The sequence below is a fragment of the Centroberyx affinis genome, unplaced genomic scaffold (assembly GCF_046629955.1).
Source record: "Centroberyx affinis isolate AG114_WGS23_722 - 3 ecotype Tasmania unplaced genomic scaffold, CSIRO-AGI_Caff_v1 ptg001770l_1, whole genome shotgun sequence".
In the NCBI taxonomy this organism is placed as follows: Eukaryota; Metazoa; Chordata; class Actinopteri; order Beryciformes; family Berycidae; genus Centroberyx; species Centroberyx affinis.
The window spans coordinates 45789-59182 of record NW_027280165.1 but is presented as its reverse complement, the minus strand read 5'-3'; the positions used below and the strand labels follow the sequence as shown (position 1 = coordinate 59182).

At 44.1% G+C, this 13394-nt stretch overlaps 1 protein-coding gene across 1 annotated transcript in view; it reads left to right on the top strand.

Annotated features, from left to right (window-relative positions):
• The window catches only part of ldlrad3 (low density lipoprotein receptor class A domain containing 3), a 66958-nt gene that overhangs the window by 25148 nt on the left and 28416 nt on the right, over positions 1–13394 (top strand). Inside the window, exons 3-4 of the mRNA XM_071529151.1 lie at positions 8348–8473; positions 9494–9628. Of these exons, the coding sequence (XP_071385252.1) occupies positions 8348–8473; positions 9494–9628 (261 nt within the window). The remainder of the gene's footprint in view (positions 1–8347; positions 8474–9493; positions 9629–13394) is intronic.

Genomic DNA, 13394 nt, shown 5'->3' with positions numbered 1-13394 from the left:
ACTAAGTGGGGATTGACACATGGTATCTGGTGCTGTATGCTCACCATCTTTTGCAGTCACGATCATTACCATGGAGGCAGACCGGTGTTGACCACCACAGGATATTAAATTTCCTCCCATCTGTAATATGAGCCGGTGGCATCTGTCCAGAGGTTGATTGCCAGCAACCTATTTTTCTGTCCGTCCATTGGGGTGGACCATTACGAACCGCTGGTCCACCATTTTGGACCACTTTTCCATAATTTTGTCCATTTTTAAGTGGCTAGAGATGAGGCTAAATTGTTATTGCTTTTACACTTTAGCCAACGCCCCTGTTTCTGTCTCTGCCTCTGTTAGGCATAAAGAAGAGTGTGTGTGTGTGTGTGTGTGTGTGTGTGTGTGCGTGCATGTGTGTGTGTGTAAATGTATATGTATGTGTGAACACATCAGTTTATCTGGCACATCTTTTGCTCCAGGACCAGTGGCTATTTTTGCCGTGTACATTTCCCCCAGAAGACAGCTGTAGTTAGAGAGTGCATCTCCTCCTTTAAGGCCAGGCTATTTAGCCAGCAGATTGTGCTGATGTGGGTGTCTCTGATCCAAGGAGTACTCATGCAGAGCCTGAGGTAAAGGTCATATTCAGTGACATCTCCCTAGTGTCTCATTAATGAGAATTTTGTTTTTGGAAACGTGTAGCCAAAGGGGAAATGGACTGAGAACAAGCCAATTTGGACTTAAAAACTACTCATTTGTACACCCAAAAAGATCCATGTTCTTTTGCTGGCAGACTCATACACCAAAACACAAACACATGTGGTCACACAAACCCACCCACTCATGAACCTACAATGAGATACTGGTGGACTTTTCTTTCTTTTACTAACGGTTCTTCTGCCTCAGAAACAAACCCCTCTCCCTGCTCTCGTTGACCTAGCCATATTCCACTCCAATGGCAAGAGCGGGTGAAGAAGTTCAGAAGGGAGAGTCACGCAAACCTGGTCTGCATTTGCTTCCCTCTGTGTTTTATTTATTTATTTATGTATTTATTGTAGCTGCGTCCCAGGCCGTTCCGCCCGATGGGCCAGGGTATGTCTCTCCAACGGTCAGGGAGTGTTTATTCACCTAGAAAAGACAGGCTTCTCCCTGCCTCCCGAGCCCCGCTGCTCCTCTCCGTTTGTTTGTTTTCTGCCTCCCCTCTAGCACAAGGGTCAACTTGAGTCATGTAAATACTTTTGCTGGCTCTTAAATAGCAGTCTGGGCAGAGAGGAGCGAGGTAATATCTACAGGCCGAGTCTTATTGCATTTAAGATGTAGCTTATTGTATTACTGTCCTGCCGCATTAGGCCAGGACCCCCTACAGATTGTTTTTATCGAGTTCAACTTTTTATGGAGTGTAACCTCTGCTTTGCTCCGCATGAATTCAAGTGGATCTCAGATGAAAACATATCTGTAGTAAGTTATATACAGTATCTGCTCTGTGCAAGTTTGTGTGTGCGCTTGTATGTGTGTGTTTTATGCTCTCATGCCCGAGGGGTCTTCAAGGAATGATTCAGAGACAGGCTGCTGACTAATTCCTCACACGAAGAGGTCAAAAGTCACCACCCTGCTCCCTGGTGTCCATGACGACGGCCTGGGAGAGTGTTAGAAGAAACGGATACAGACAGAGGAGAGGAGGAGGAGGAGAGCTGACTGAGCTTACTGGGCCTCAGAGCCAGGATTAGCCTCTTTGCCCTTGTCTGAGCAGGGCATGAGGAGAGGAGAGATGCACAGAAAGGCCGGGGGAGGGTGAGCCGACATGTTGTGGAAAAGAAAAGGAGGGGAATCACAGAAGGGGGACAGAAATGTGGTTGGGAGTGAGAGAGAGAGAGAGAGAGAGAAGAAAGAGAAGTAACATTTCAAAGAAAGGACTGAACTAGCTGCCCTGGAGGCTAAGGTCATGGCCTCTCCGTACAGACAAATCCATGTATTCAGAATCCTAGGCTTGTAAACTTGTGTGTAAGTTCAACTTTTACTCGATCTTAGAATATGAGGTCCGACAGCAGGGCCAGTGGCTCTAACAGAACAGAGAAGATCAGAGCAGATCAGCCTCACTCAAAATGAAGCTGTACGCATGTTTGACGATTTCACATATAGCACATTGTCAACTTTCAACATTTTAATTGTCTATGAAGAAAACTCTATTGTTGCTGCTCCCCCTTCCTTCCTCAATATCTAATATAAAAACATTAATTGACTTGAGTGATGTCTTTAATATCCCTTTGATTTCTATATGGACTGAGATTGTAATCCTCTGTCCTCTTCCTTCTTCTCCTCCCTCTCTCTCTCTCTCTCCCCCCCCCCCCCCCCCCCCTCAGATTGACTGATTTAAGGAACGACATGTAGCATTTTGTGTTTCTCAAACTTAAGACCACATTTCCCATAAATAACAGCCCTTGATCACACATTCCGACCAGGTAAACTAACGTGAAGTTGAAACAATCCAGTTACAATAGTGGAACTGGAATAAAGTCCTATATTATTTGCAAAGTAAAACAGCTCCCGTTTTGTGTGGTCAAGCAATATTCCTTTGTGTAAAGTGTTCCTTTGTAAAAGAATCCAGCAGGTTTCGTGTGAAATGTGACCCGGTGCCACACAGCGTAACAGTGCAGTGCAGTGTAGAGTCCATTACAGGCTGCCAATCTTCTCGCCGAAGGTCTCATTTAATTACGGTATTCATACTAATGCCTCAAACGTTATGTGATCATGATTTATTGATGTTAAAATGCCACACGTTGCACTTTTAATCTTGATGTTTCTGCACTCCCTACCTGAGCCCCACAGCACACAGGCCGCAACCAGCAGCTAGAATTGAAAATTAGTGTTTGGCCATGATCTGCTCAAGCCTTCACTGTTCTCCCCTGTGACCCCCCCCCCCCCCCTCACCCCCCCCCCCCCCCCCTCTCTCTCTCTCTCTCTCTCTCCCTCCCTCCCTCCATATTCAAGGAGAGAAGGACACAGGAAGGACAGACAGAGGGGTGGGGCTTGCAGGCTCACCCGGGGGGGCTGATATTTGTGTGTCACTTTGTTTAGATGCCTCCTGTTATATAATCACAATGAGGTACATATTCATTGGAGTTTTCATTACCCTAATATACTGTTTATTGATTCTGTTAGCTCCCCACAACATGTAGGGACGAAATAAATGCAGTTGATTGGATTACTGTAATATTATTGTTATTGCTTACTGCAATCATAACATAGCAAAAGCCTGGAGCAAGTTCAATGCTGCTTTTTTTTTGTGTGCTGACCTCCCCAATATACCCATGAGGTGCTGAGTTCAAAAGAGTTGCAAATTGCATATCAACAACAAAGTTCTCCTACACAGCAGGGTGGAAATTGCTAGCGAACTCCTGGGACAGATTGGTTATGATTTAGATATCGAGACTCAAACACCCACGCTCCTTCACCACACCCACCATGGGGGCAGAGAGGGGTGGCTGAGATTAGGAGTGTGTGTGTATGTGATAAGAACAGTGACCAATGCACTGACACAAACAGAAAGAGGCATATACTGCTGACAGATATGTTTTCTTTTTTTTTTTTCTTCTTCTGTTCTCTCCTGCCCTGCTCTGTTCTGCTCTACTTTACTCTGCGTGGGTGTGCTTTGCTGTGAGAGCGTGTTTGTGTCTGTCTGTTTGTGTGTGTGTGTGTGTGTGTGTGTGTGTGTGTGTTGGTGCGTGTGTGTGTGGGGGTGGGGTGGGGTGGAGGTGGGGGGTTTACATTTAGGAGGACGCTGTGTCACGGAAGAAAAAACAGGTGGGATTGTGGGAGTTTCGGGGGCTTAGAAAGGAGCGTGTCTTGGTTTAAGTCTGTTGTTTCAGCCCAGCTCAGAGGAAAGCTATTTACGGAAGGGCAGCTGAGGAGAGGAGAGGAGAGGAGAGGAGAGAGAGAAGAGAAGAGAAGAGGAATTGGAGAAACCATGGAGCATTAGCAGTGGAGAAGACCAGCCGAGGAAAACCGAAAGAAGGTTTAATGGGACTGAGAGTCTGGTACATCCCAGATGCTTAATGGCTGACTGATCAATGAGCTGGTGTAATTAATACCAAGAAACAGGGATGAAATATTGATCAGGGTCTTACACACACAGTCTCTCTCTGTGTCTCTGATTTTGTCTCTTCCCCTATCTTTCTCAATCTCTTTTCCTCTCCCTCTTTCTAGTTTTCTCTGTTCTCTATGATTGAATGCCACGGCTCTTCCCATCGATGGTCGCAAATTAGGCAAAGTGATTGCTCTGAAATCTACAAAGGAATACGAAATGCTATCTTGTCATTTTACAACGCAGCGTTGGGTGCAGCCAGTTCAAACAAGGCAATTTAAGAGGCACGTTACGTTCTGTGATGAATATTGCAGCAGGGTTATTATCTGAAAGATCTATCGCTCGCTGCTTTTTCAGCATATGTCCCCGCTTCCCTCTCTCTCTCTCTCTCTCTCTCTCTCTGTCTCTCTCTCGGAAGTTGTCGACAAAAGCAGTCATGGTGCAGCCAGATTGTTGGAGAAGATGTTTCCATAATTGATATTTTGCACATGTGCCTGCCTGGTGGATCCCATTATGAACCACACTTCCTCCCTCTTTTCTAGAGTGAAGGTTGCTGGCCTTGCAGAATGCCAGTGGTCCATTAATGTTTGGCCACAGAAATGAAGGCAGCTCTGTAATGTGGCCGTGCCTCTTCCCGCACGCAGAAGGTTATTGTATTGTACTGGTAGCGGACCGGGCTCGGACGGTGAAATGTCCAGATTGATTAGTTTGATCCCCCGGCCCTCTTCCAGACTGGCCCACGACTACCTCTGCCCTTCTTGCTTTCACCCTGACTCCATTACCTATTGATTTCCTTCCTTCAGAAATGCTCAGCAAGGTCAGAGAATCCTTTCAAGTCCTCAACTGTCTGCGCTCTCCTCTCTCCTGCTCTCGCTCTCTCTTTCTCTCTCCCCTGTTTTCTTTCTTGTTACTCTCTTCCTCTCTCTAGTCCTTCTCCTGCATGTGTCTCTCCTCACTGTCTCGCTCATGCATGCCCGTCACGACTCAGCCTACCTGTGCTGAACAAGTTATTCTCTCCTCTGGGGAATTGGGTAGAGGGAGAAAAGGGGAGAAGTGAGGAGAAGGGCATAGAGGTGGATATGGGGGGAAAAGCAAGGCATTATATTTGCAACAGGAGTTGCGCTGTTGGATTCAGCCTGTCACGAACGGTGAAGCCACTGGGGAGTTAAAGACAGGGAACAAGAGGCAAACAATAGTGTGCTATTTCAACTCCATGTTATGCAATCAAAGGGTTTAATCCAAACCCGAGAAATTCCAAGGTGCCACAGTCCTTGGCCTTGATTTTAAATGCTTGAAATATCAGAAGGAAAAAAAAGAGATTTAATTGAACCAAAAAAATTATTATATTATATGATTATATTACATTTATTATTATTATTATTGTTATTATATTATTATTATTATTATTATTGTTATATATTTATTTATTTATTTATTATATATATTATATATATATATATATCATATTTGCAAGTAAGAATGGTTTTTAGGGGGGGTTGAAAACTATAGTGTGTGTGCTTGGGTTCCTGTTTGTGTGCCTGTAGTTGTATTAGAGATAGAATAAGTGTGTGTGTGCGTGTGTGTGTGTGTGTGTGTGTGTGTGTGTGTGTGTGTGTGTGTGTGTGCATGTGTGTGTCTTCCCACAGTGTGTTTCAGTGTGATCCAGCCATGTTTTTCTGCCGGTGATAGTCTTACCTCAAGGAATCAGCTTGCCTGCTACCTCATTCGTTTTCATTTGCGCTGCTCAGCTGAACACTGGAACTAAGTTTGGAAGCCATTCAACACCCTGCCTGCTTTTTGTAAACAACTTCTATTTAGGCTTAGAGAGGAGAAAGAAAATTTGGCGTGGAACTAAAGAGGTTCAAACGGAGAGACAGAGAGCGTGACAGGAGGATGAAGTTTGGGGGTGGGGGTGGGGGGGGGGGTTGAAGTGTAAGGCAGAGGAGTGGAAATGAATCAACATTACTTGGACCAACAACAGTACTTAAATTTGGATGGGAAAAGTGCCGGAGGTGGGAGAAAAAGAGGACACCTTCACGGAAGGATTAACAAGGGAAATTTAATAACTGGGGTCTAAGTTTATGTTTTTAAAGTCTCTCGCTCCCCATCTTTTCCACCCTAAACTGGCTCGCTCCTAATTAATTTTGATTGGTTTTCATGTTCTGAAAACACTGCTAAGCTCGGGCTGTGAAGGGCGACGCAACCCCAAACGCAGCTAAGCACATTAGCGCCATCCTTGCAGCCAGTGTTCGTCCCTCCATTCATGAGACTTTTGAACTTATTGCTGAAGCGCCAACATGGGGTCAGATGAGTCCTGTCAGCAGTATAGTGGTTGTAATGAGGATTCAGATGAGGAAGCAATGAGAGATATCAGAGTTAACGGCCCATTCTGGCCAAACCTGCTAAGCAAATAAAAAGCTCAGTCGAGAGCCACATCCAACCAGAGAGCGAGAAACTTGCATTATTGTATTTCACTAGAAGAAACCCAATATGTGTCCAAAAGACCGGAACATGTTTTCATTATTTCCCCCAACAAGTGCAAGGGAAAAGAAGCGAGTGGGCAAGAAATGTAAAATAAATAAGGGAAAAAACTTTGGAAAACCTTGCTGTTGTTGTGGTTAGGCGAATTTCAATTTAGTCCTCCGCAGCGGCGTGCGTTTGTATCTTTTTCCTTGATGTGTTGCTACAGCTCAAAGCTATGTCTCTTTCTCTCCATGGAATCTAATGAATGTGATGCAAAATGGGCTTTGGGGCGGTTAGAGCTTCTGCTGTCCAGGTAAACAAAGGCTTCCCGGGCTGTACGCACACAGACTGGCTGGTCCAGCTCCTCCTGCGTTCAGCGGATTACATTTCATCCTGGAGACGGGCGCTTCAAACCCTCGGCGGCTGTTATGCCTTCCCCTCCCCCCTCGCTACACATAATCGCCGCAGCTTGAAAGAGCTCATAAATCAGCCCACCACAATATATTGTAGGGGGAAAAATGCGTGCCCCTGGCATTTGAGACGGCACAATGCCAACCTATGGGCAGGCCAATTCCACCCTTTTGTATTCAGTATGGGGAAAACACAGAAAGATTGTTTGGTGGTTGGCTGTGAGATGTCTAGCGTGCCCACTCACTCTAACCCCTCCCTGTGTGTGGGTGTGTGGGTTGTTACGTCCTTTGGTTGTTACACTGGGTTTAAAATGTTTACAATGCTATGCCCACACTGGTGTTAACTCCTAGTGTATTTAACTGGTATCATAACGATGCCTAAGCTGTAATTGGTAGCTTTTCCTTGCAATAAGCACTATTTAGACAGAGGGGCAGCTCTCGCACAATGCCAATGCCACACAAGTTTAAGCTTTTGTATTATAATGCAAAGCACCCCAAGCGAATAATCCATGAGCAGTTGAACCAAAGCTAAAGTAGAGAAACAGAGAGGTCTGAGAGACGACAGCATATTTCACACCAATGTTTCACAACCTGCAAATAGCATTGGCCCCACTGCAAATTCTCTTGTGTTTCTTTCCTCGTTGCAATCAGGCTTCGACATTCCAAGTTCGCAGGGAACCAGCTAAACGAGGGCCTTTCTTCTCGGATGTCTTTGCTTGCATCTACCTGCTATCTTGTTTTTCTCCCTCAGCCGGGGAAGATCAATGTGTTTGAGTTAAAACTAGGGGTTAGTGCTAAACGGAGGACGCTGGGCATTGATGTTGTGCAGGCTCGTCAGTCAGTCCCAGGCCTGTCCCGGGAGATAAGTCCTGTGGCCTGCTTAGGCTGATCGATGGCAGGATCCATACAACCACTCTTCCACGCCGCTTGCTCTCTTTGTCTTTGTCATTAACTTGTTTTCTTCCCACTTCCTATTTGGGTTCTCGTCCTTAGCTTGTCATACTTAGGAGAAAGTGAAGATAATCGTTACAGAACAAAATTAACTGATGAATTCACTGGACTTTAGCGCAGGAGCTGTTTGACTGTTTGAACCTTGTACAGAGGAGTTTCATCCGTTATTAACATAGGTGTTAATAGTTGAATGATTCACTGAGGCTAATATTAAGGCTTATGGTTGTGTCTGTTGTACAGTTACCTTCAATAGAAAAAGAAACTTTTAGCGAACTCAGACTTTTAGAGCTTTAGTTAGCTGGCCGCACTGATAGATCCCTCCCTCCCCTGTCACAGCCAAGGCTCATTCTATCATAAAGCACACTGAAAATTGCTGCATCATCTCCCCATCGCCCATAGACTAATCCATTGTTGTGCTCTTTTTCTCCGCTTTCCCCTCCCTCCATCTCTCTCTCTCTTGTCTCTGCAGCTAAGGTCAAGTCGAAGTGTGCTCCCACATTCTTCGCCTGCGCTAATGGCATCCACTGCATCATCGGACGCTTCCGCTGTAATGGCTTCAGCGACTGTCCTGACGGGAGTGACGAGGAGAACTGCAGTGAGTCTCCCACGGCAACCAAATCCCATAATAACTATCTGACTCATCCAGAAGTCATACTGTATTCCGTGAGATACTGTCCCCTAATTGTAACGATCAGTATTGCCGCAAATGGTCCTACAGCAGACGGGTGGGGTCTAGCTATGCTTTTTTTTGCTTGAAACGTCTACACAACAGAGTTATAGCCTGTTTTTTACTGAACAGAAGAATACGTGGGACACTGGGATCCAGGTGTGTGTATTATCAAGGATTTTGATTGTCCTCACATGACCTCCGCCCCCGCCCCCGTCCTGGTCTTTGTATTGCAGTGGGGCAACTTGCAACAAGCCAATCACTTTCCATCGTCAGAGGCGGTGTTCCTAGCCTGCAGGGCCCCATGCTCACAAATCTAATCTCGGCATTTAAATGGAGCTTTGCTCTGTGCTCCCAGCACACACTGCGTCACCGCTGTGTAATTGTCTGGATCTTCTCACAAGATAATTCTGCCTCATTTTGCAGAAGCTAGAACAAAGGCGAACCAAAACGTGTGCTAAAAAGAGAAATGGTAGTGTTCGGCAGGATTTTTTGATGTTTTTCCCTCTGTTGAGGTTCAGTTTGATTTTTATCAGAATCCCCAAATCAAATGCTCTGCTAACTCGCACAGTGATGTACTGTATTTAATTTTTCATTGCGTCTTTGAAAATTCCTCTGAAAATGTAATACCCATGTTTTTCTCTTAAATTGGATCGTATCAAAGTGTTACAGTTGGGATGGGACCAAAAAATTATACAAAACAAACTTCTAACAAATTGTGCCACAACTGCCACTATAGAATGTTAGTTTTATTCGCTTCCTAAACATTCGCTTATGCACTGAGGTTGGTGTCTGCGCTTAAAGCAAAATGTCTTGTCCAGATCTTTGGGGAAAGTCACTCGCACAGGTGCTCTTGTTTCCCAGGTAACATTGACCTGTAAACCTCTCACTGCAAACCCCATTACCTCTAACCTGTGACCTCTGACCTCTGCTCTGACTGCACCTCAGCAGGTAATCCGTTGGTGTGCTCAGAGGCTCGCTTCAAGTGTCGAAATGGCCGCTGTGTGGACCGCAGCTTCCTGTGTAACGGCCAGGACAACTGCCAGGACAACAGTGACGAGGAGCACTGCCTGACCACAGCAGGTACGCCACTAAGTCACACACACATAAGATGGTCATGGATGTAGAAAAACAGGCAACTGCACATAGGACAGGTTTTTCCTACGGCGCTATCACCAAAACACTGTGGTTGTCAAGAGGCATTTCAGGTCAGTGAGTCAGGAGTGAGACACTTCAGTCCTCCACAGTGACCCAAGCTGGGGAAGGCAGTGTATGTGACACATCGGGGTGCAAAATACCAAATATCACATACCAAAAGAATCATATTTTGAAATTTACCACAAAATTTAAACCAATCTGTCATACCAATCATAGCTACAAGCAAGCCTGTATGAAAATACTGTATATTATGTGGGGTCCTTCTCAGCTACGCAGGTTGACGTTAGACACAGGGGCAGATGACTGGCGAGGAGCAGGGGCATGAGCTGAGGATGATTTAGCCACTAAGGACAGTGAAGTGGATGAGATCAGGGACATTGCTGATCCCTGTGAGCCATCAGACTAGCCTTTCCCCACTGAAATAAGTGACTCATTTCACCAGGGCCCGTATCCCAGAACAGAAAAAAAAACCCAACGGGCGATAGGATACGATGGTAAGATGAAACTTTAATGATCCCTGTGGGGATGTTGGACCGTTTGAATTGGACTGTAGCAGTAAATAGCAAAAGGATATAGCAAAGAAAAAGAGTAGGTCAAATGTAAATTTACTCAATTGACAATTCCACACTAGAACATGTAAAGTAGGAATGTGTGGATGAGAGTGTGAAAAAAGTATGGATTACAGCATTAAAAGGGTATGCAAAATGGCAGCAGTAGTAGCAACAGACCTCAAAGAAAAAGAAAGAGGGTGAAATATCTGGAGTATGAAATAATACCCATCCAAATATACCCATATATACCCATATATGCAATATATAACAATGAGAGTAATATGACAATATGAAGAAGACAATATATGAAGATTACAGAATATATACATGATGTGCAAAAACATGAATGAGTCTACAAAGGGCCATATATATAAATAGAAAGTGTCTAGGCGTATAGACTGGCATTGTAAGAACTATACAGCTCCCAAATTCTCTTTACAGATGTAGAGAACATGCATACAGAATGTGCAGATTTGGGCATGTGAATTACTACTGCTCTTCAAAAACTGTACCTCAGATGGAGGTACAATATGTACAGAAAAAAAAGTGACAATCTATGCATCTGCGTCTGTTTTCATTATCACTATTATAAACAGAGCATATTGTGGAAGGAGGTATTATACGTACAGAAAAAAACGTGTCCAGAGAACAGAGATATCTACTGACTCATATGCAGAGGATGTACCAACATACTGTGTCCAGCACATATGTTACATATGTGCTGGATGTAACATATTTCATTTTCTAGAGCTTAAACTGTTCTTGTTGAGTTGGACACTGTTTTGCTTTCAAGGCAAAATATTTGGTGCTCAGCCACGTAACAGTGGCTTGGTTAAGAGATATAATAATTAACTGTCCCTTTCAAATGGTCATGTAGATGCTTACCTTGGAGTAAGATAGTAATTGGGGAAAAAACGTTGACAGTCAACAAAACGCCATAGAAACAAAAAAGCTTTAACACGTGTGAACATAGCAACACAGTCAGCAGAAACATCTGTAGAGACATCCATTATGCTGATTGTGTCTCCGAACATTTTATGTCTTTACTGTCTCACAGAGAGCAGGTTTGAAAGATGATTGATGGCCACAGAGTTTATCCAAAAACACCACAAACGTAAACCATCTCATGATGAAACTGACATTGGTAACCATGTTGATGAGCGATGGGTTTCGATGAGTTGAAGCAGGCCATAACTGTTGAGTCTGTCGACATATTTCAGAAATGATGGAAGCTCGTAGATATTTTGCGTTGTTATTGAAATGGATAATATGATGACAGAGGGGTTGGAAGTGTCTGTCACTCAATATGTCATCACATCAAGTGATATTTCTAAAGACATCATTCAAGAAAGTTACTCTGCAGGCTATGCTGTAAGAGGATAAAAGCCATCGACAGATTAAACAGTGGCATGAGAGTAGCATAATATTGTGATATATGATGAATTTAAAATGAAGAAAATATTATATGTAAAATATATAAAAAAATGGGACATTGTTGGAGAAGTGCACAATGATCTTGCTTAAACTTTGCATTGTACCACCTACTATCATCCTTGAAATAAAGTCTGAAAAGATTTGTTTATGCCGCTGAATTGGATTCCACAAGCACCCTAATAAATAGGCTGTTGTGCCCCTGCTCCTCTATACCTGTATGCTATCAACACATTGTGCAGCAATGGAGAAGTATCTAATTAATAACAGGAAATAAACGTTCTATTATGGTGACAATGTAAGCTCGACTACGAGTCTTCACACCTTAGCTGTGAATTTTCACACCATCCTCTTCTCGTGTTTAGACAGAACGAACCATTGTTGCCACACCATGAGAGTGTACAGAAGCTGTACCATTTCTTACTTTTTAGTTTGCATGTTCATTTTTATGTTGACTGACTTTCATGAACCTTGGAACCAGTTAGAAATTCACTGTTTAATTTCAAATATACTGTATGTGTCCCTCAGTGAAAAGATAAACCGCCCTTTCTTCCCCTTGAAAAATGTTTTTTATAGATGTTGCTAGCAACATTATAGTATTATATCCAGCCACTTTGAAGTACAAGACTAACAGACAGTTCTCAACAAAGGCTCCACTAGTGGACCAACTGCAGTCAACCAGGCTGCATTAGTGAACAGCAGGTGGCCATTATACACCAAGGCCCTGATTTACTAAAGCCTTTCATGGTTGCAAAAACCTCAACATAACTCCTGATTGGTCAAGCAAATTGTCTTGCAACTATCACAAGTCTCAGTGCTGGCTTTGAACATTGCAAAGGTTTTTGTACCCCCTAAAGGTTTTAGTAAATCTGGGCCAACAGTACAAGATGCTGATATAGCAAAGAGCTAACACGGCAAGTAGATACAGTCTAGCCAATGTAGCCTAGTATGGCTAACTTGTGGCCACATGTTTACACATAATTCTACATCTTACCTGAGTCTGTTTGGATGTGTTGTTGTGTCCCTAGTGGCTAAATGCTAGCTCTGGTTTCACAGTAGTTTGGAGGTATTTCTAGCTACATGTATGCATGGAGCACAAATGCCATCACAGTGCCTATTAGTGCTTATTTTGCAGCTAAAGCCCAATGCGGTGCTGTATAAAGTACAAGTGTTGAGAAGTTGCGAGCTCAGTGTTGTGGTGGCCTTCAGAACAGATCAAGGAAGAGAAGCTCAGGGTTTTCTTTTTTTATTATCACCTGTGCTTCGGAGGGAGCGAAGGCATCGCTGGGGATTGAGTCTCTGCGTCTCTTTCCTATACGAACACACACCCACACACGCGCGCGTACACACACACATACACGCACACTCACCTTACATTTCCGCTCTGACTTTGCCTCTCTCTATAATAAGCACAGACCTGCAGGTGACAGATAAGGCATACAATATCCGCTCTAAGCCACCTGAGCACAGCCTCTCCTCCCTCACTCTCTCCTCCTCTCCCTGCTTCTGGTTCCTCTCTTCCTCTACTCAGCTCCTCTTCCTCCTTACCCATTATTTCTCTCCAGATTTGCTTCCTCCTATTTCAGTAGCCCAGTGAGAGATCAGCACACAGCCTATCAGTGGAGAGATCATCACAGCATTTGTAGAATAGTGTTTGGTTATCCTGCCCTAGAGGTGTCAGACAATTAGATCTACAGTACCCTGCTCTT